The sequence below is a fragment of the Dendrobates tinctorius genome, unplaced genomic scaffold, assembly GCF_039654945.1.
Source record: "Dendrobates tinctorius isolate UK_male_01 unplaced genomic scaffold, ASM3965494v1 ptg000075l, whole genome shotgun sequence".
NCBI lineage: Eukaryota > Metazoa > Chordata > Amphibia > Anura > Dendrobatidae > Dendrobates > Dendrobates tinctorius.
The window spans coordinates 7,290,881-7,315,000 of record NW_027361743.1 but is presented as its reverse complement, the minus strand read 5'-3'; the positions used below and the strand labels follow the sequence as shown (position 1 = coordinate 7,315,000).

At 43.8% G+C, this 24,120-nt stretch overlaps 1 protein-coding gene across 1 annotated transcript in view; it reads right to left on the bottom strand.

Moving 5' to 3' along the window:
* Positions 1–24,120, bottom strand: part of MAML2 (mastermind like transcriptional coactivator 2) — a 235,251-nt gene that overhangs the window by 99,351 nt on the left and 111,780 nt on the right. Inside the window, exon 3 of the mRNA XM_073582951.1 lies at positions 10,500–11,855. Coding sequence (XP_073439052.1) covers positions 10,500–11,855 — 1,356 coding nt within the window. The remainder of the gene's footprint in view (positions 1–10,499; positions 11,856–24,120) is intronic.

Sequence of the window (24,120 nt, the reverse complement as noted above, 5' to 3'; positions counted from 1 at the left end):
GCCCAACGACATCCCTGAAACCTGAAAGATCTGAAGAAGATCTGTATGGAGGAGAGTGGGCCAAAATTCCTACTGCAGTGTGTGCAAACTTGGTCAAGAACTACAGGAAATGTCTGACCTCTGTAAGTGAAAGCAAAGTTTTCTGTACCAAATATACATGCACACACGTACATGTCTCCCGCTGTTCTCGACAATGTCGAGTCACGTGACAGCTGCAGGTAATCAGCTGACGAAATAGTAAAGGCTGCAGCCAATCAGCAACCACTAATTGGCAGTAACAATCACGTGACCCGCTGGGAATAGCAGTGTCAAGATCGTTGGAACGGCTGCACTGCGGGAGGAGTGTATAGAATAGATAGCTATTATTATTTTTATGCAGGACTTAATTGATCAAGCAAAGGTTGTCCAGTTGTTGACAACTCCTTTAAAACTGCTATTTCTTATGCCAGTCTAAAAAAAAAAAATAAGGTTAGCGTGATTTATTCACCGGGGAAACAGTTACACCAAATATGTAGGTGGTTTGCTTAGTTTTACACATATCTGTTGTAGGGATTCGACTCGCTCAGGTGCAGCGGGAGACAATTATGAGGCAGGTTCTTCCCAAAGTTCATGAGGTTTATTTGATTCATAAACCATAACTCAGCATATCACCAACATAGCCTCTAGCTTAGGCAAAAAGATCTTAAACGTCCGTGGCTTCAGACTCGGACCGAGAGCCTCAGCACATGCTGGGAGGTGTAGTCCTCCCCATATACAACTAATCCATAGGCCAGGGCAATGTCCCGAGCAGCACTCTGTCTGCAGCCGCAGACCCAGGAAGGCTTCTCCTTCCTTAGCACACAGGCCACTCTCTGTTGTGTCCCACCTGGACACAGGGAAGTCTGTCCACACTCTGACCGACTCTCTCACACCCTCTCACATGTGCTAAACACCTCAATTACATAGCCCTGTAACCACACCCACAGGTGATCACATGGCTATGACCTCACTAAAGGTTCTATTGCACACAGACACACACAGGCTTCCCTGACACAGTGTAACAGAAATATCAGCAGTACCTCTGCTGATCAATACACCCTGGAGCCTGCATCCCAAGGCCACCCACCTTGAGACCCATAATGGTCATTTAGGACCCTGCTCCTGTTACCACACTGAATGTGCCTGTACATCCATCCTGGGACACCCACACCGCGCCCCCTAGCGGACATAGTGGTCACTACACCACACTGTTAACAAGACAGAAAATCATGCAAATTTAGGCACAAATCTGACTTTCTGACTATTTACAGTCTTAAATGTGCCTTGGAATTAGTTTTGCACAAATCACTCCAACTTCTTTTTTTTTAGACTGGCATAAGTAGACAGATTCAATCAGGACAGTGTAATACTTAGTTTTCCCTGCGGAGGCACTGTAGGGAAACTGAACTCTTACTGATTACAGCTGATTAGAGCGGATTACAGCTGTAGCCGAGGGTCCGAGAAGGGAGACAAACTGGGAAAAACTTACTGGATCTTAAAATTGATCAATGAGTTCATAAGCATGGCAATGAGAACCTGAAATAAAGGATTTAACCAGCGAAGATAAATAAAGTGAATAATATATGACTGCGCCTAGTCCGGGATTCAGTAACTTCAATCACATCAGTTGAGTATGATTGACAGTCCTTGCATTGCAGGGGGTCTACAGTTTCTGCTCCTCCCGACACCTCTGTTGCCACTTTGAAGTGGGCTTTTAGCAGTGTACTCTCCAGAGCTAAAAAAAAAAAAATGATGAGCTGCCATATAAAATTGAAGGGGATCCATCTTTCCCCCACTGATGTGCTTATTTAGCAGGAACAGCTCCATAAGTTGGTAGTGGCTGTCCCTGGTATTGCCGCTCAGTCCTATTAACTTGATCAGTGGAGGGTATGGAGTGTCGGATCCCCACTGATCTTATATTGATGGTCTAACGTAGGATGGGTCATCAATTTTGTGGTCCCTGAGATCCCCTTTAACATAAATCTTTCTTTCTCTATGTTTTCAAGGCTCATGTTTGAAATTAATTAAAAAAAAAAAAAACTTTTAAAGGATTTGACCCTGCAGTTCTTAAGGCATCCATACAAATATACTTTCTGGAAATCTATTCGATCCAGTTAGTGCGCGCATACCACAGTATTTGGCAGTAATAGTGAATGGCTTACTGTATGGAAGGCTGCATTAATTTTAACGCATTAAAGGGGTTGTCCGAGCTTTTCACATAATCTCAGTACATATCTGGGCTTCAGAATTATGACAATAAATAATTTACTTTCTGTCACTAGTTTGCACGGTTTTCTAGATATTCTGAACAGAACGTCCAAGGGGGGGGGTGTTATGGCATTGAAATGAGAACTAGTCGTAACCTCCTACTCTACTCCAAACATGCCCTCTATAGCAACAACCCCACCCTCCATAGCTACAGGCCCTCCCCGTCCACATGAAGCAGCCCTCATCACACACTAACGAATTCTTCCCCTCCAGCAGCCTCACTGCAGAGAGCAGAGAGCTGCTCCTCCCCCAGACACACACTGAACAGTGATCTATGGAAAGTGAAACTAGTAAGGAGGGAAAATCGTCCTGTATTCTAATCTGCACAGGGGATGGCAGTCACTGATGTAATCTGTTGTGTGACAAAGCCTCTGCTCTGTGAATGAGACAGCTCTGTGTCACTGATGTCTTCACACAGCAGCAGATTTGGTGCAGTGTATGTGTGAGCACTGTGTCTAATGACACATACTGATGGGAGCAGCCTGTCCAATCAGCAGCTGTAACAGTGTGAAGTGTTGGGGGGTGTATGTATGTATGTATTGTGCTGCTTTCACAAATACAGGATCACTGCTGTGTTCTTTCCAATGCTGGAATAATGATAAAGATGAGTGCTGGTGCAGTTTACTGCCAGCCAATGAGTGGGCAGTGGGTGGTGCTGGTTACTGGAGCTTGCTGGGAGTTTGGTGGAGCTTCGCACATACACTGCACCAAATCTGCTGCTGTGTGAAGACATCAGTGACACAGAGCTGTCTCATTCACACAGCAGAGGCTTTGTCACACAACAGATTACAACAGTGACTGCCATCCCCTGTGCAGATTAGAATACAGGACAATTTTCCCTCCTCACTAGTTTCACTTTCCATAGATCACTGTTCAGTGTGTGTCTAGGGGAGGAGCAGCTCTCTGGGGCTGCTGGAGGGGAAAAATTTGTTACTGTGTGATGAGGGCTGCTTCATGTGGTCGGGGAGGGCCTGTAGCTATGGAGGGTGGGGTTGTTGCTATAGAGGGCAGGTTTGGAGTAGAGTAGGAGGTTACGACTAGTTCTCATTTCAATGCCATAACACCCCCCCCCCTTGGACGTTCTGTTCAGAATATCTAGAAAACCGTGCAAACTAGTGACAGAAAGTAAATTACTTATGGTCATAATTCTGCAGCCCAGATATGTACTGAGATTATATGAAAAGCCCGGACAACCCCTTTAAGATGTTAATGGTATAATATGGCCACCAGGCAGAACAAAATGGAGGTCTTAAAATTTACATTCACCTCCAGCGAACTTAGTAGAGTATATTAAAAGGGTGGTCCAGATAATGTGGTATCAAAAAAACAGGGCACCGTAAAGGGTACCATAGCCTCGCCACAGTGCCATGTGGTATCATAGTCAGGACAAGTGAATACAAACTTTACCACTTATGTGGCAGGATGGTGCTACAAACAGATCACCAGCACCAGCTGATTTTGATGCCCAATGTTAACCAGAAAAAAATGTAATCCTCTGTACAAAGTGCACCCATATCATTGCTAGTCATATTGCCCCCCAAAAAAGGTAACAGTGAAATCACAAAATTGCTAGTAATGAACTCATTTACCGTTACACAATGCCCCAAAAGCAGTACAATGCAATAGTGCACTTATGAGTGCCGGTTACAGTACTGCCACAAGTCCCAATTACAGTACCGCCAAAAGTCCCAGTTACAGTACCGACACGAGTACCAATTACAATACCAACACGAGTACCAGTTACAGTACCGCCACGAGTGCCAGTTACAGTACCGCCACGAGTGCCAGTTACAGTACCGCCACGAGTACCAGTTACAGTACCGCCACGAGTGCAAGTTACAGTACCGCCACGAGTGCAAGTTACAGTACCGCCACGAGTGCCAGTTACAGTACCGCCACGAGTGCAAGTTGCAGTACCGCCACGAGTGCAAGTTGCAGTACCGCCACGAGTGCCAGTTACAGTACCGCCACGAGTGCAAGTTACAGTACCGCCACCAGTGCAAGTTACAGTACCGCCACGAGTGCAAGTTACAGTACCGCCACGAGTGCCAGTTACAGTACCGCCACGAGTGCCAGTTACAGTACCGCCACGAGTGCCAGTTACAGTACCGCCACGAGTGCAAGTTACAGTACCGCCACGAGTGCAAGTTACAGTACTGTCATAAGTCGCAGTGCGTATACAGAAGTTACATATGACACGCTTAAAAGTAATCGTCTCGCCCATGCAATGATCTTCATGGTGGTACCATGCCCTCTATAGTGCCAGTTACAGTACCGCCATGAGTCATAGTTACAGTATCGCCACGAGTGCCATTTACAGTACTTCCATGAGAGACAGTTACAGTGCCACCATGGGTCTCAGTTTCAGTGCCATCATGAGTCCCAGTTACAGTGCCATCAAGAGTCCTAGTTACAGTGCCACCACAAGTCCCAGTTACAATACCGTCATGAGTCCCAGTTAGTGTCATAATTAGTCCCAGTTACAGTACCACCATGAGTGCCAGTTACAGTACCATCATAAGTCGCAGTACATAAACAGAAGTTACATATGACACGCTTAAAAGTAATCGTCTCGCCCATGCAAATGATCTTTATGGTGGTACCATGCCCTCTATAGTGAAAGTTACAGCACCACCACGAGTCACATTACAGTACTGTCATGAGTCCCAGTTACAGTGCCACCATGAGTCCCAGTTACAGTGCCACCATGAGTCCCAGTTACAATACCGTAATGAGTCCCAGTTACAGTATTGCCACGCGTGGCAGTTACAGTACTTCCATGAATGACAGTAACAGTGCCACCATGAGTCCCAGTTTCAGTGCCACCATGAGTCCCAATTACAGTATTGCCATGAGTGCCAGTTACAGCGCTTCCATGAGTCTCTGCACACCCAGCCAGACTTACAGCTGCAGCTTGTACTGAGCAGTATAAGATCTCAGTAGCAGGGAGGAGGGACACTGAGGAGCTGTCAATCAGGTTAAACTTCCAAAAAAAAATTGTACAACCATATTCTCAAGGTAAGTACACCAGCCTCATTAAGACTAAGATATTTACTAATGTATAAAATTTGTATTGTGAAATCTGGTGACAGATTTGGTTTTAACAGTTTGGTTAATTTTCATAAAATCATAAAGTTAATTATTTCCTTATAATAATATACCCACTGTGTACATAAAGAAAATTGTTCCCACCTACTTCACCCCACCCTCCTCTCAGTGACCAAAAGGCGGCTATGTAATTGTAGTCACAAGTCAGAGAGGCGGGGACGCTCCTTCCAAACAATCCAATACTCCAAAAGGGACCGCTGTATTCTTGATAATCCCCATTAGCCAAACGGTGCAATATTTGCCCTATTACAGCTGGTAGATCCTCTTTATTGCAGACTGTGCTGTTTTTTGGGTATAAGCTTTGGTTGGTTATTATAAAAAAAAAACAGACTGGGTATCACTTACCCTTCCCAGGTCCAGTGCCGACTCCCCATGGCTGCTCCAGTCTCTGTGTTTGTCTGCAGTGATGACATCATGTCAACAGCGATGCAGCCAATCATTGAGCTTAGCGGCTCATGTGGTCTGCATGGACAAAGCCGTGGAGCTCTGTGATTAGCTGCAGGTAGGTCGACATGACGTCAGTGCTTCAGACAAACAACCGAGACCGAGGTAGCGGCAAAGACTCCGTGCTAGACCAGGGAAGGGTAAGTAATACTCTTTTTTTATGACTATTAAAGATAATACCCAAATGTTTCTGAAAGGAAACAACCCTTTTAAGTTTTAAATAGTCATTAGGGGGTCACTTGTGGGATCCTCGAGCCCTTTTGGTATTTTTGTTGTATCCTTAGGATATTTCAGATTGGTTCAGTTCCGACTCCCAGTACCCCATTGATCAACTAAATAAAGAGACCGCAGAACAGTGAAACTGGACGGCTCCATACATTATGTGCGGCCCAGGATAGTACTGAAGTTCTGTCCCAATCATCAATATGAAAATCCTGGTAAATCCCTTTAGAAGGGTATTTTAATTTTTGAAAATCCTCAGGATATGCCATAAATGCTTGAAAAAAAAAAAAACAGGGGACTTTGTGACGAAAGAGTCAGCTGCCTCTACAACTGGGGTTCTCAGCCCCAAATCTTCTGTGAATGGAGGTTCCTGCATGTATCTGCGTATGGCATATCCTGTGCATACACCATAAATATCTAAAAAGGAATAGAAAATGTTTCCACAGCTGAGCTGCTGGAGTGGTGTAAAGCCACCACCACAGGACTGTGAAGGAAACGTGTTCTGTGCAGTGACGGATCAAACTTCCCTATCTGGTATCTGCTGGATGAGCCTAGGTGTGGTACATGCCAGGAGAATATTACCCTCCTGACTGCATTGTGCCCGCTCTTAAGTTTGGTGGTCGAGGACTTAAAAGGTATTAGATTATTTTTCAGCAGTTGGCCCCTCAGTTCGAGTGAATGGAAATCATAAAACGTCCCACTTCCCAGTTGTCCAAAATGTTTTGTGCTGAACAGTTTAGGGAAGGTCCTCTTCTGTTCCCCATGACTGTGCCCGGTGCACAAGGTCCATACAGACATGGATCAGGGAGTTTGGTGGAGGAACATGACCGGCCGGACAGAGCCCGGCCCTCAGCTCCATACAATATCTAATTCATGTGAGCCCTGGACCCCTCCCCAATGTCAGGGTCTGACCTCACAAATGGAGCAAAAAATCCCACAGACATCTCCAAAATCTTGTCGAAAGCCTTCCCAGAAGAGTGGGAACTGTTATATCCGTAGAGGGGCCCAACTCCATATTAAGGTCTACAGATGTAGAATGGGAGGTCAGGAAAGTTTCTGTAGGTGTAATATGGAGGGGGGACCTCCACCACATCACGTAGACATCATGGCTGTGCTAATAGTGTGTTAGATCTTGGATATACGAGACGGATGGAACATGAAACCGTCTTCTAAACGTCCTGGACTTTACATTTAAATATGGATGACTGGAATAAATGCGTCTTGCCTGTAATGAGGCAGAGCCCGGGGCATTACTACGCTGCATTAATAAGGTTTCCACAGATGTGTGTGTTCTCTCTGGCTCCTGCACTCTCATTTTTTATATGGATCTGCAGAATGTTGGTCTCAGAAAAGTTAAGTCTGAAGCAAAAAATACAAGACAGGCGAGGTCTGTGTGAAAGCTTTCCCACATACCACTGCCAATGTAAATTAGTATGACCGTGCCTGCAACCCAACTTTTCCAGCCGTCCAACATGACTGATGTTATGATATGGAAAAATACAAACGAAAGGGAATAAATGAGGATTTTTTTTATTTACTTAAATAATTGAGAGGGTGACCTTGGCGGAGCGCGTGAGGATACCCGTCTCAGGAGTCTATTATAGGGAGCTGACAGAAGGAGAACATGCCATGGTACCGATTGGTGGCACTGTGTCAAGGGCTGGATGATTTCTCCCGAATCCGAAAAATGCCTATTTATGGCTAAATATAACATGTCCGCCTTACCATGGGAGTCGACTGTAGACGTGATGATATATACGGAACGTACAGCCCTACAATAACTCTTTATTGATTGGCTTTTCTTTTATTGGCCATCATTTTTTATTAATTTTTAATTGAGATGGCTGATTGAGGTTTTATTTTATGTGGTAAAAATTGTAATGTATTTTTTTAACACTGTTTTGAAGTCCATATAAATTGCTGCGTAATTTATAGAATTCATATATTTGCTCTGCAAATACAGAAAAAAAGTAAATTTTTAATTTATTTTTTTAATTTATTATTTTTACTGCTCACGTCTCAAATCAAATAAACTAGTTAAATGAATTCTCTAGGTTATAATGGTCATGTGAATATATACCATGTGTACATTTTTTTCTTGTCATATTTATGTAATAAAAAGTATTTTATAAAAAAATATAGTATATCTTTAGTATTTCTTGTTGTAGGGACCATATACTGTATATTTTTTTATCGTTTTTTTGTCAGCTGTTTTATATGGTTTTTTTTACATAATTTGTCCCCCAAAAGAACATGCAGTAAAATATATTTGGGGAATAATTTGTTTCAATAATTGCTCATTCTTTCCCACTGTAACTGGGGTATTAATAAGAGTTCCAGTTACAGGGGAATTAGGTAGTCCTATATCAGATAGCAGTAGAGATCTTGGTGTAAAGATGCCAAACATACAAATGAGCATGGCAAGTCGTGTTTAGAGACTCAACCAGCCAGGAATACAGGGAGAACTCAGCTCTGGAGCCACCAAAATGTAAAAATACTGCCATGTGACATAATAAAGGCTGTACATCAGTATTTTGCGGTTTATAAGACGCATCGAATTATAAGACGCACCCCGAATCTTGAGAAGAAAAATAGCAAAAAAATCTTTTTTTTTAATAAAATGGTGGTACATCTTACAATCCAGGAGTCTTATTGCTTGCCAAGGTTGGTGGCTGCAGTGAAGCGGGGTCCCAGGGTTGTTGCTGGGGGAGGCAGGAGAGGGGTGATGCTGCAGACCCCAGACTGTGAGAAAGGGGTTTTCAATGGTGCAGGCTGCAGTGGAGCAGGGTCCCAGAGTTGCTGCTGGAGGAGGTAAGAGTGGCGCTGCAGGTGTTCGGTGGTGAGGGGGCTCCACCGACATTCTGTGAAAGCCCAGAACCCCCGCACTGTTTATTATGTGGTGGACTCCGGGAAAATGGCTGCCGGGGCGGTGCAAGCGCAGATGGAGATCTTGGCGCTGAGATCTCATCTCCCGAGATCTTGGTGCCGAGATCTCCATCTGCACCTGTGCCACATCTGCGGCCATTTTCCTGGAGACATCGCATATAGCTAGGTGCAGACGGAGATGTCGGCTTTCCTCCATCTGCGCCTGTGCCGAGTGAGAAGCTGGAAGCCTGATCCCGGAAGAAGAATGGCGGCCGCCATATGCCGCCGGCGCAAGGCGACCACTCTCCGCCGTACCACCACCGCAGGACCACCGCTTGCCGCCGTACCACCACCGCAACACCCCTAGCTCCGGGCCCGCAGCACTGACCCCTCGGTAAGAACAGTGTTCAGTTTATAAGACGCACCCCCATTTTCCCCCTAATTTTGGGGATCATAAAAGTGAGTCTTATAATCCAAAAAATACAGTAAGTAATGTCATATACTTTACAAAGTTACAAGACTATTTTTGCACTTTAATTCAATATATATATAATTATAATTAAATAATTCATCTTAATGGCAGGTCAAAAGCGAATGGGTCGCCCCCTCTCCAAGAATCCCCTAGAAGCCGCATTGGTTGCCTCTATATTTAAAATTAGGCTGTCGCATAGTACTTCCAGTCCTATACATGAGCAGCAAGTTATAGAGTAGGAGGAGCAGAACAGATTGATATTTAGTTTTTTGAGAACAAGATTCAGTATCAGTTGTATTTTATTCATGAAGATTTCGGTTCTTTTTATGCTTAGGAGTCCAGTGGGAGGTCCTGCTTAGTACTTATTCTATATTCTATATACACTGTCATACAAGGAAGGCTATCAATCGCTTAATTGGGCTACCCACTCAATATTCAGCTCCTTCTGTTGCAACCCTTAGATTAGACACCAACTTCCAAGAGATAGGTTATCTTTAAAGGAATTGTCTGGTACTTTTTACACTGATTACCTATCCTTAAGATAAGTCATCAATATAAGATTGGTGGGGGTGTGACTTTCAGCACCCCTGCCAATCAGCTATTCCTGGTGGCAGATGGATGTGCTCCGTTGCTGTAGCGGAACGTCATAGATCCATCAAATGTATATTGGCCGAGGCTGGGTTCTACACTTTGGCCCCTTATCAAATGATGTTCTACCCAACAACTGAGCACCTCTGGCACTATGAACAGCTGATCGGCAGGGATGCCAGGTATCACATCCCCACCCATCTGATATTGATGACCTTTCATAAGGGTGCAGTCAATCGGCCTTATAAATTGGAGCGAGAACGGAAAACAATGTACATACTGGCTGGCGGCCCTCCAGACCGAAGAATGATAGCTGCATAGAAATATGTGAAGCTGTCACACGATCCGGGAGAGTCATTGGCCAGTCCATGCATTGCATTCCGATCTTGCCCCAATTTATACGACTGTCTAACCGCGCCCTAAAGATAGGTCATCAATATGTAAGTACTGAACAACACCTTTAAGGAACAATATGGTTCTGAAGACATAATTAAAAACAAATAGGTCACTTTACCTGTTGTTGATGTACTGGTGGATACTGAAGTCCTGGCATTGACTGATTTGGTATTTTCTGAATCATCTTCTGCTGAAAATTTGACGACCGTGGCAGTGACTGGTTGGAGACTGTATTAACCGGTTGTGTTGCATCATGTTGAGCTGTCGAAGAACTCTGAGGTTGTTGGGGTTGAAATTGCATACCAGGTTTGAGTTGTGTACGCAAGACTGAAGACACTTGTTGGTTTGGTTGGTCAGGGCCATAATGAAATAGAGGCTTAGACATGCCCAGATGTTGATCTGTAGGTAAATGACTGGAAGTCATGGAGTTCTTATTGGTCTCCTGAGGCTTCATAATCTCAGCTGAGGTGTTCGGGGAACTACTTTTGTATAAGTAGCTACCCATTGCTTTTTGTTGGCTTCCACTTCCAGGAGAAGTACTCACAGAAGTACCATGAGGACTTAACTGTTGTTGTCGAAAAGGACTTGGAACCTTCTCCATTCCATACTGCCTTGATGGCTGCCCCGTTGGAGGAAGATTTGACCAAGTAGAAGATGTATTAGGCTGATGTTGCTGAACTAAGTTATGTTGTCTATTGGCAGCCATTTGTTTGAGCTGTTGAGCATGAGAAAGTTCCTGCCAATTACTCATCCGGTTCACACAAGAAGACACCTGAGATTGGCCCTGATTTTGGGCCACTGTAGTGCTTGGAGAAGAAGCCAATGGTGAACTAGACGTGGAAAACATTGGCCCTGTTGAAGAAGGTCTCATCTGTGGCGAACCAACCCTGGTAGGGTTTAAACATGAAGAATATTCACTTTTAATTACTACCTTGTCCATAGGTAAAGATGACGATGTGTTTCTTTGGCTTTGTTGTCCAATGTCTATGTTGAAAGGTTCATCTTGCTTAATTGTTATATTGATCATATTTTGCAATTCAATATCGCTCATTGGTGGCACCGAAATATAAGTAAACTCATTAAACAGCTCTTGGAGTTCTGGGTCCATTAGCTGATCACCATTGTCATCTCCATATCTAAAGATGTTTTCATGAGAAAATCGGGAGTCAAGATGTTTGCTGCACGATAGGTTCTCTCCAGGTTCTTTTTTTATATCTTTGAGGGTTGTATTAAACACGTCATTGTTTGCTGTGTTGCCGTTCTTCCTATGCATCGTCTGCTCCATTGTTATTGCCCCGTTGATTGACTCGCTCCCTCCATCAACCGCATGGTACATGTTTTGCCCCATCGAAACAATCTCGTTGCTTTTAATTTTCTTGAAATTGAGGAATGTATTGTCTGATACACCGTTCGACCTCTTACTGTTTGCTGGGGATACGTTCACCACTAATCTTCTCTTCAAAGATCCTTGGAGCTAAAACAAGAAAAAAAAGACAAAAGAAACTTTTAGGAAATGTACGCAAATTTTTTTTTTTTTTTACGGGAGTCAATTGCATAAATCCAGATGCTCATTTGACATTCAATTTTAGACCCTGAAATCCCCATATCGGATTCTTACAACCAAGTCTGGATCATGGTTAGAGACGACCAAGGGGGAAATTATTTTTTATTTTTGAGGGGTTTGTTTTGTTCTGAATAAAAGAAACAGCAATGAAGGAAACAAAGACTTTAATTGAAAAGATCTCATTGGGCTTTACCCTATCGATAAACTTTAGGTTTCGACTCTCTGTTCAAACGCTTTGCTCAATTATTGCAAAAATAAACTTTAGACCTTTCCACTTCCACTTTCTAAAATGTTCTCCAGGCAGGAAAACAGCAGCCGTCTTTTAATATGATCAATGCAAGCGCTGGCAGCTTAAAGTTCTATGAAAGTTAACAAATGTAATACGATATCAGCTCGGGGAGATGGAAAATGCTCATGAATGCCGTCATAATGAAGAGGGAATTTGAGAAATTAAATACGGTTAAGGCAGTATATTTGTATGGGTTCTCATTTTCTACACAGCAGAGTAAATACACTGGAAATTTAGAATAATAATATGTGTGAAAACATATTTAAAAAGGGACAATGGTCAATGGGCAGATGCTGCTCAGAATAAAACTTCACTTAAAGATACTGCCTAAAAAGAATTAGGATTTTTGCCTTCCCCAGGATCAACAATGTAGAACAGCTGCACTAAAAATAGGCTGAACTAGATGGACATAAGGTCTTCCTTCAGCCTTCAAAACTATGTTAAAAAGGTAAAAAAAAAAGCATTAAGTACAATACGGGAAAAAAAAACAACACACCATGAAATGTATTGTTATGAGGTCATGTGTATGATGTCACAATGAAAGATGGCCTAAAGGTGCCCATAAGGCTGGGTTCAGATTGCGTTAATGCGCTGAGTTTAACGCATCCGTTACATAGCGGCATTAACGCTATGTAACGGATGCGTTAACGCACCCATAGACTGCTATAGACAAGCGCATCGCTAACGCATGTCATAATCGGCGGGCGTTAGCGATGTGCCGTCATTCTGTGACGGACCCTCGGACGCGGTCTGCAGCGTCTGAGGGTCAATCACTGCTAGCGCAGATGAAGCACCTGCGCTAGTGTGATTGCATAACGCGATCCAAAAAAAGGCAGTTGCGCTAGCGCTGTCCGTTTAATGCATACGTTGAACGGACTGCCCTAATGCAATCTGAACCTGGCCTTACCGGTAAATAACTGTTGGCTGACAACTGCACACTTTGTTGGGCCGAGCATACATGTGCTTTCAATGGGGAAGGTAGAGTAAGCCACTTACGCCTCTAGATGCATTGGGTGATCAAAATCAAAATGCCCAATTCTTCTTCTGCCCAACATCATCTGTCAGGGGTACAAGTTTGAAGGCAATGGTACAAATTCAATGGTCAGCTGGTGCCAATAAAATCAGCAAGCATGAATGATATTTCTTTAATATGCAAGCTGGATTGTGCCATGGGTAGTCTTTTCTATTGATCCACCATCTATACAGTTTACTATAAAAGATACAATCATAGGGATTACAAATAACCAAGTCATAAAATACCAAACGATAGCCAACATAGAGTGCCCAAATAACTGCTCCATACAGTTCCCAATTAACAGTGCCATGAGGTGGGCTAAAATAGCACCATACAGTGTGTCCTAAAAAGGTACCTATCCTATTGCCAGATTCCCTTTACACTGTGGGCACAAACGTTAGGCTGGTGAATATTTTGACTGTATCGCTAGTTTTATGCAGATTTTCGAACTCCAAGCGGTATAATCATGTGATGTGTATTTGTGTAACGAGGGAGGATGAGACCTAAATATATCAACCCCTATTATGAAGGTGTGCAAAATTATTAGGCAGTTGTTCTCCTCAGGCAAAATTGGCTGAAAAAGAATTACGGTAACCGATCTGTAAAGTCAAATTGTTATCGGTGTTACAGAGGGATACAGCTCCTGAAATGACGATATTTGGACGATCACAAAACCATCAAAAGTTTTGTTACATATAGTCATCAGGGTCGCAAAAACTTGAGAAAAAAAGCCACAAATTAACTGTCAAATATGTGAGAGGAATGAAATGTGAAGCGTCCAGGAACCCAATATCCTTCAGTGATGTCATATTGCAGCCTCCTTGCAGAAGTACAAGGTGTTCAGTACTCAGAGACATGGCCGAGGTGAGGAGGATGAAACCGACCACTACTGATCAAGACACAGAAGTACAAAGTGTTCAGTGCTCAGAGACATGGCCAAAGTGAGGAGTCTGAGCCCGACCACCACTGATCAAGACACAGAAATACAAAGTGTTCAGTGCTCAGAGACATGGCCAAAGTGAGGAGTCTGAGCCCGACCACCACTGATCAAGACACAGAAATACAAAGTGTTCAGTGCTCAGAGACATGGCCAAAGTGAGGAGTCTGAGCCCGACCACCACTGATCAAGACACAGAAATACAAAGTGTTCAGTGCTCAGAGACATGGCCAAAGTGAGGAGTCTGAGCCCGACCACCACTGATCAAGACACAGAAATACAAAGTGTTCAGTGCTCAGAGACATGGCCAAAGTGAGGAGTCTGAGCCCGACCACCACTGATCAAGACACAGAAATACAAAGTGTTCAGTGCTCAGAGACATGGCCAAAGTGAGGAGTCTGAGCCCGACCACCACTGATCAAGACACAGAAATACAAAGTGTTCAGTGCTCAGAGACATGGCCAAAGTGAGGAGTCTGAGCCCGACCACCACTGATCAAGACACAGAAATACAAAGTGTTCAGTGCTCAGAGACATGGCCAAAGTGAGGAGTCTGAGCCCGACCACCACTGATCAAGACACAGAAATACAAAGTGTTCAGTGCTCAGAGACATGGCCAAAGTGAGGAGTCTGAGCCCGACCACCACTGATCAAGACACAGAAATACAAAGTGTTCAGTGCTCAGAGACATGGCCAAAGTGAGGAGTCTGAGCCCGACCACCACTGATCAAGACACAGAAATACAAAGTGTTCAGTGCTCAGAGACATGGCCAAAGTGAGGAGTCTGAGCCCGACCACCACTGATCAAGACACAGAAATACAAAGTGTTCAGTGCTCAGAGACATGGCCAAAGTGAGGAGTCTGAGCCCGACCACCACTGATCAAGACACAGAAATACAAAGTGTTCAGTGCTCAGAGACATGGCCAAAGTGAGGAGTCTGAGCCCGACCACCACTGATCAAGACACAGAAATACAAAGTGTTCAGTGCTCAGAGACATGGCCAAAGTGAGGAGTCTGAGCCCGACCACCACTGATCAAGACACAGAAATACAAAGTGTTCAGTGCTCAGAGACATGGCCAAAGTGAGGAGTCTGAGCCCGACCACCACTGATCAAGACACAGAAATACAAAGTGTTCAGTGCTCAGAGACATGGCCAAAGTGAGGAGTCTGAGCCCGACCACCACTGATCAAGACACAGAAATACAAAGTGTTCAGTGCTCAGAGACATGGCCAAAGTGAGGAGTCTGAGCCCGACCACCACTGATCAAGACACAGAAATATAAAGTGTTCAGTGCTCAGAGACATGGCCAAAGTGAGGAGTCTGAGCCCGACCACCACTGATCAAGACACAGAAATACAAAGTGTTCAGTGCTCAGAGACATGGCCAAAGTGAGGAGTCTGAGCCCGACCACCACTGATCAAGACACAGAAATACAAAGTGTTCAGTGCTCAGAGACATGGCCAAAGTGAGGAGTCTGAGCCCGACCACCACTGATCAAGACACAGAAATACAAAGTGTTCAGTGCTCAGAGACATGGCCAAAGTGAGGAGTCTGAGCCCGACCACCACTGATCAAGACACAGAAATACAAAGTGTTCAGTGCTCAGAGACATGGCCAAAGTGAGGAGTCTGAGCCCGACCACCACTGATCAAGACACAGAAATACAAAGTGTTCAGTGCTCAGAGACATGGCCAAAGTGAGGAGTCTGAGCCCGACCACCACTGATCAAGACACAGAAATACAAAGTGTTCAGTGCTCAGAGACATGGCCAAAGTGAGGAGTCTGAGCCCGACCACCACTGATCAAGACACAGAAATACAAAGTGTTCAGTGCTCAGAGACATGGCCAAAGTGAGGAGTCTGAGCCCGACCACCACTGATCAAGACACAGAAATACAAAGTGTTCAGTGCTCAGAGACATGGCCAAAGTGAGGAGTCTGAGCCCGACCACCACTGATCAAGACACAGAAATACAAAGTGTTCAGTGCTCAGAGACATGGCCAAAGTGAGGAGTCTGAGCCCGACCACCACTGATCAAGACACAGAAATACAAAGTGTTCAGTGCTCAGAGACATGGCCAAAGTGAGGAGTCTGAGCCCGACCACCACTGATCAAGACACAGAAATACAAAGTGTTCAGTGCTCAGAGACATGGCCAAAGTGAGGAGTCTGAGCCCGACCACCACTGATCAAGACACAGAAATACAAAGTGTTCAGTGCTCAGAGACATGGCCAAAGTGAGGAGTCTGAGCCCGACCACCACTGATCAAGACACAGAAATACAAAGTGTTCAGTGCTCAGAGACATGGCCAAAGTGAGGAGTCTGAGCCCGACCACCACTGATCAAGACACAGAAATACAAAGTGTTCAGTGCTCAGAGACATGGCCAAAGTGAGGAGTCTGAGCCCGACCACCACTGATCAAGACACAGAAATACAAAGTGTTCAGTGCTCAGAGACATGGCCAAAGTGAGGAGTCTGAGCCCGACCACCACTGATCAAGACACAGAAATACAAAGTGTTCAGTGCTCAGAGACATGGCCAAAGTGAGGAGTCTGAGCCCGACCACCACTGATCAAGACACAGAAATACAAAGTGTTCAGTGCTCAGAGACATGGCCAAAGTGAGGAGTCTGAGCCCGACCACCACTGATCAAGACACAGAAATACAAAGTGTTCAGTGCTCAGAGACATGGCCAAAGTGAGGAGTCTGAGCCCGACCACCACTGATCAAGACACAGAAATACAAAGTGTTCAGTGCTCAGAGACATGGCCAAAGTGAGGAGTCTGAGCCCGACCACCACTGATCAAGACACAGAAATACAAAGTGTTCAGTGCTCAGAGACATGGCCAAAGTGAGGAGTCTGAGCCCGACCACCACTGATCAAGACACAGAAATACAAAGTGTTCAGTGCTCAGAGACATGGCCAAAGTGAGGAGTCTGAGCCCGACCACCACTGATCAAGACACAGAAATATAAAGTGTTCAGTGCTCAGAGACATGGCCAAAGTGAGGAGTCTGAGCCCGACCACCACTGATCAAGACACAGAAATACAAAGTGTTCAGTGCTCAGAGACATGGCCAAAGTGAGGAGTCTGAGCCCGACCACCACTGATCAAGACACAGAAATACAAAGTGTTCAGTGCTCAGAGACATGGCCAAAGTGAGGAGTCTGAGCCCGACCACCACTGATCAAGACACAGAAATACAAAGTGTTCAGTGCTCAGAGACATGGCCAAAGTGAGGAGTCTGAGCCCGACCACCACTGATCAAGACACAGAAATACAAAGTGTTCAGTGCTCAGAGACATGGCCAAAGTGAGGAGTCTGAGCCCGACCACCACTGATCAAGACACAGAAATACAAAGTGTTCAGTGCTCAGAGACATGGCCAAAGTGAGGAGTCTGAGCCCGACCACCACTGATCAAGACACAGAAATACAAAGTGTTCAGTGCTCAGAGACATGGCCAAAGTGAGGAGTCTGAGCCCGACCACCACTGATCAAGACACAGAAATACAAAGTGTTCAGTGCTCAGAGACATGGCCAAAGTGAGGAGTCTGAGCCCGACCACCACTGATCAAGACACAGAAATACAAAGTGTTCAGTGCTCAGAGACATGGCCAAAGTGAGGAGTCTGAGCCCGACCACCACTGATCAAGACACAGAAATACAAAGTGTTCAGTGCTCAGAGACATGGCCAAAGTGAGGAGTCTGAGCCCGACCACCACTGATCAAGACACAGAAATACAAAGTGTTCAGTGCTCAGAGACATGGCCAAAGTGAGGAGTCTGAGCCCGACCACCACTGATCAAGACACAGAAATACAAAGTGTTCAGTGCTCAGAGACATGGCCAAAGTGAGGAGTCTGAGCCCGACCACCACTGATCAAGACACAGAAATACAAAGTGTTCAGTGCTCAGAGACATGGCCAAAGTGAGGAGTCTGAGCCCGACCACCACTGATCAAGACACAGAAATACAAAGTGTTCAGTGCTCAGAGACATGGCCAAAGTGAGGAGTCTGAGCCCGACCACCACTGATCAAGACACAGAAATACAAAGTGTTCAGTGCTCAGAGACATGGCCAAAGTGAGGAGTCTGAGCCCGACCACCACTGATCAAGACACAGAAATACAAAGTGTTCAGTGCCCAGTGACATGGGCGAGGCGAGAAGGATGAAACCCAACCACCACTGAGCAAGACACAGAAGTGGAAATGTCAAGTCTGGGCCAAGAAATATCTCATGACAGATTTTTCAAAGGTTTTATGGACGGATAAGAAGAGAGTGACTCTTGTAGGACCAGATGGATGGGCCTGTGCCATGATCACTGATAAGCACAAACTTCCACTCAGAACCCAGCAAGGTGGAGGTTGGGTACTGCTATACACTGATATTACTAAATAGCGTTGAACCTTTTTGGCTTGAAAATGGAGTCAAAAATCAACTCTCAAACCTACTGCCAGATTTTAGAAGACACATTCTTCCAGTGGGAGTACAGGAAAATGTCTGCAACTTTCAAAAAACCATGATCTTTATACAGAACTATGCTCCATCGGAGCATCAATGTCTTCATTGCTTGGCTGCCAGTACAGGCCTTAAAGATGAGGGAATAATAACCCGGCCCCTTCCTCACCTGAAGTAAACCCTACTGAGAACCTGTGGCCCTTTTTAAACGGGAGATTTACGGTGAAGGAAAAACAGTGGCCTCTCTGATTAGTGTCTAGGGCCGTGGTTGGAGATGCCCAAAAAGCTGATAGTTAACTTAACAGATGAAGAAACCGACAGACTCCATGGACTGATATTGAACAGAAAGGTGTCCATGTTACTATATGGGTCACTGAAATTTTTTGGGACAATTCAGAAACCTATTTTTGTACATTTTGAGTTCTTTGGTTCTTATTCTTAATATGACAGATGAAAATAAACAATTGAGATGGATAAATTTACATTTTTTCATTTAGTTGCCCAAGAATGCTACGCGCATTCTCCTGGGAAAGAGAAAACCTCATTTTTACTTTCTATAATATTCAGGTTTATTAACCTTTCGGATTGACCTACAGCAATGGAGTTGTTGACTAACAAAATTAATCCTCAAAAATACTAATTGCTAATAATTCTGAACCTAAACTATATCTTTCTATCATAGCACAGATACAGTGACCATTATAGCTTTGTAATACGGTAAATCTTTTTCGGACTCCTGAATGGCAAACCTGCCAAGCTATGCAACAATAAATTGAATGGAGGTGCAGAGTTCGCGGTGGGAACCGGACCCTGATGTTTAAGGAGTCTCAACGGCCCCTCTGCCATATAAGAGGACACTAGTATAAGAAAGGGTAAATGTTAGTGAATTTCCATTGAGGCCCAGGAGGGTCAAGTTACACCTCTGAATACAACTCACATCTTTTCAAGGGGAAATGTGAATTTTGTTTCTTCCCTGTAGTAACGAAAAACCGATTAAAATGTTCTTGCCAACAGAAATTCAATCACATTTTGCAACACAATAGAATGGTGAAGACGCCTTTACACCGGCATATGTTATCACTACAAGTATCTGGTAGGCCGAAAACGTCCTGCCATATTGGTGGGATCATTGATAAACGATCCATATGTTGGAACCGCCTTTCCTAATTAATTATACAATTTGCCGCCTTTCCCAGATCAATCACAGGAGAATGCGTTTAGCTGCATGTCAGTCCGGTTCTTGGCTTAGCATGGCTCAGAGCCAGTTGTATATTTTACTGGACATCTGGTGGGGTGGAGCGACTAAAAGCACATTTCAATCTTGGCACCGGGAGGAATCATTAAATCAGGTTCATGATTAACAGCTTCTGGGATTTTTTTTTTCCTTCGCATGATGTTGCAATAGTCAACATGGGTCCAAACAAAAAAAAAAAAGACCTTAATGTTGATTTGGGTGGATTTTTTCATTAATTTTGGATCATTTATTTCTTGGTTGGTTTATGATCAGTTAGTGATTGACAGGGGCGCATCTTCCGGCACTATATCAAATTCATTTAGTTGTACTCTCCATTAAGTTTTCTTGGCATAATATGGAAGTAGATTGCTGGGTCTTTCCGCCGGGCAGTAATGTGGCTCCCATGAAGGAGCAACTTGATGGCTTCATACAGTCAAGATTATGGTGAAGAAGACCCTGATGGTCCTCTATCTAGGCTAGCACAAGATGGATCTTCCTATGGAGAGTTCATCCATCAAGTCACCATGGTCGACATCAAGCCGAAGACTGTTAAATAATCATAAAAGTGACAGACAGGACAAGGTTACAGACTGAATTTTTCAGCTTCTGAAACTATTGAGGAAGGGACCCCCTCTGGCATCCATGGGCATGTAGAAAAAGGAGGTCTCAGTGATGCTTCATCCATTGTTGGTTCTCTAACTCTCCATTCCTCTACACAAATTAAAAGGAATCTGTCGGTAAGCATATCTATTCGATAGGGGATAACTTTCCAATTGCTGGGGGTCCGACTGCTGGGACCTTCAACAATCCAAAGACCTGGAGCTCTGTGTGAATGCAGAGGTGGTCATTCTTAGTAGGACTGCCAGAGCTAGCCGAGCGCTATGATCAGCTCATCTTTGGCACTTCCATAAGAAGGAAAGGGGGGGTAAGAATGATCCCCCAAGGATAAAATCTGCAATGAATTTGTATGTTCTACCATGATTGGATGGGTTTCTTCTCACCCTCCAAAGATATACTGATGGGGAATTTAGATAGTGAGTCCCAATGGAGACAGTGATCATAATATCTGGAAAGGTAGGTCTTTCCAGCTATCGGGAAGTTTACGTTATCCATAATGGCACTTCCATGTAGTTGCCGAAATAAGTAATCCATACAGTACCACAGTGCTACAGAAAACATATACAGTATAGTACAATGCCACACAATGTAAATAAATACTGACATACTGGGCTTAAAAAATACCAATATGCAATGACTAAATCATAGACATAACGCCATATTCCATAGTGGCCGTCCCTGATACTGCAGCTCCCACCCATTAAAGTGAAAGATCCTTAGCTTGCAATACCAAGTACGGCCATTACACAATGTGTGGCACTGTGCTTGTTAACAATGAAGGAGACCTCGGTATAAATATCAAATTGGACAACTAGTCAAAATCATGTTGGGAGCTTAGATGTGGGATATAACATAACCATAAGTGTCTACGGGTCAGTATGTGTGACGGTGGCATGCTTTCCAGCCCGCTAACTTCCACATTCTCACAATACAAAGTGGTCCCATGTGTTTTAGTAATTTGGGATTTTTTTTGTTGTACCATAGCGCTGTCCAAGACAAAATAAGTGCGCGTGTCAGCATTTTTATTCTTTCCCTAATAAAGACTTGTTGGCAAACTCAGAGGAGCCGGTCATCGTCCCAGTGCGGAAAACATACACCCCACTGGGCTTGTGTATGTGATAGTTTGTGCAGGGAAACAATACTCTCTTTTAGGTCACTCTTTGCATTGTTTTAATAGGCCTAATAATTGTTTTTGAAGGTTATGTCTATTTTTTATCGTCGTCTCATCGCTTTGGAATTTTCGCCTGTTTCCTTCACCCTCTATCAAATTTACTTAGCAGAGAATAATATGTGACTGTCTAGAGATGGAGCAGACGGCTCTATAAAAGTCCCCAAATGTGTGGAAAGGACGGATTACTCAATAGTGTCAAAGTGTTAAACAGTCTTGTCGGCACTGCACAGAAAAGCTGCGAATGGGCAAATAGCAAGAAAGTGCTTGATGCATGTACATTAAACAATATTTTGTCAAAAATATTCCCCAAATGATAAGACGACTCTAGGACCCCCTACAATCCACTGATATCTCTATACAGCTGGGTTAAACACTGATCATAGGAATCAATTAACCCTTTCTTTAATATTACACTTTGGACCCAGCTCTGTCCTATATATACCACATTACATTATCATAAGATCAGATAGGCCACTACCTTCCTTAAAAGGACTTTTCACTGGATTTTTAAAAATTAAAACTTAGAACCTCTACCCTATTCCACTGCTCCACTGATTCGGAAGCAGTTTTTCTTTTTCTTCTGCGCTCCTCCGTTCCAAAGTTATGTCCCCTGTAATAATGGTGTAGTTTTTCCCATGAGCTCACTGGGTGGTGACACTGAACTTCTCAGTGGGCGTTGGCTTTTTCTACTGGTCAAGCAAAACATGGCCACGCCCACAGGGAAGGTCTGTGGTACACGCTCAATTTGTCGAAAGGAAAATTTGCACCGTTATTACTTGGGGTATAACTTTGTAAATGGAGAGGCAAAGAAAAAAAAGAAAAACTGATCCAGAATCAGTGTAACAATGGCAATTGGGGGAGGTACTCAGTTTAAATGAAAAAATAAAAATCCAGTGAAGTGTTCTCTTTAAGGTTATCATGCTCTTCTTCAGCTGAAGAAGTACTTATGAACTGATACAGAAAGCTTCTACCTCAAAACACATGATGCCAGTGCCCCGGTCATTTGTCCTGTCAACAGAATTATATGTGTGACTTTCTCCTAGAAGATCATCACACTCTTGCTCTGCTGCCTTCACCAATACCCTGATCTCATGGTAAATACACCCACATGATAACACTGAAATATGACATATGCATCCTAGTTCTGACTAAATCATACAAATTAAAAAGTAGTTTCCGCCCACAAAAAACATCACACCCTTGTCCTGTTGTGGACATCGTCCCCATGATCTGATTGGTTATACAGTGTTCTAATCCCATCTATTTAATGATGCTGGCGCACACAAAGCTCCGCCCTTTCTTAAAGAGGTTTACTAAATGTCTCACGCCCTGATCCCCAATAACTATTTCCTGTGGTTGGAAATAAATGGAGTGCCTTGCAAGGGATAGCGGCAGCTCCATTCTGTGTCTATAGGACTTATGGAGGTAACTTACTGCAAACCCAGTGTCACTGGATGGATAAGCAGCTGCCATGCATGAATAATGGTGCTTTATTCATTCCGACCACTTAAAGAAGGAATGGGAGATCGGAACCCTTATTTTCATGATCGGTGGCAGCCCCAGCAATCAGATGTTTTTCAGCTATATTTTGTCTGAAAACTCCTTTAACCACATGACTGATCAGGTCACTGCCTAGTGCAAGGTCAACATACTCCTCTTCTGCTGCTAATTTCTGTCCATTTTCACATTAAAGCACAGATGAAATAGTGATAATGACTAAAATCCATCTTGTATACAAAATTAATTAAGTTATTAATGCTTTTCAAAATAGTCATCTGTACTACAAGAACACAGACAAGGTCACAGTAACTTCCAGTATGAGAAGACACCGTGCGTGGATGCAGATTTATCCTATTAGCTGCATATTGTCTCGGGGAAGCCAAACCACTTTTTAATACCGCTAAATATTTAATTTAATGGAGCGACATAAACCCCCTGGAGTATATCAGTTTACTAGAAATCATGTGCAATAGCTAGCCTGAGTTAGTACAATTTGCCATAAATTGGATGTTCCCCTTTGACCCCTTGACGGACTATAACTAACATGTAGGTCATAGATTGCCTTTAGGTAAACCACAGTCACTGTGCCCGTGTGCCCTTTGGAGAATAACAGTGGGGGTCCCGCTGTATGTAACAGGAATAGAGAAACCCCAGCTGCTTAACCCCTTAGATGCTATGACATCTAAGAGGAAGCCTTCTGTGGGTACCAATTAGTCCAGGTCTACCATCGGCTTCTGCTCATTGAACCATGCATTAGGAAGAATGATGTAAGCGATCAAGAGACCACTGGCTCAAGTCCGCTAGGAGGACAAAAGAAAGGTAAAGTTGCATTTAATAAAGTTTAAAGGGGGTTTTCAGTTTCTTTTGAAAGAAAGAAAAGAAAGGAAAAGGAAAGGAAAAATAAAAAAAAAGGAAAAAAAAGGAGAGGAAAAGGAAAGAGAAATAAAGAA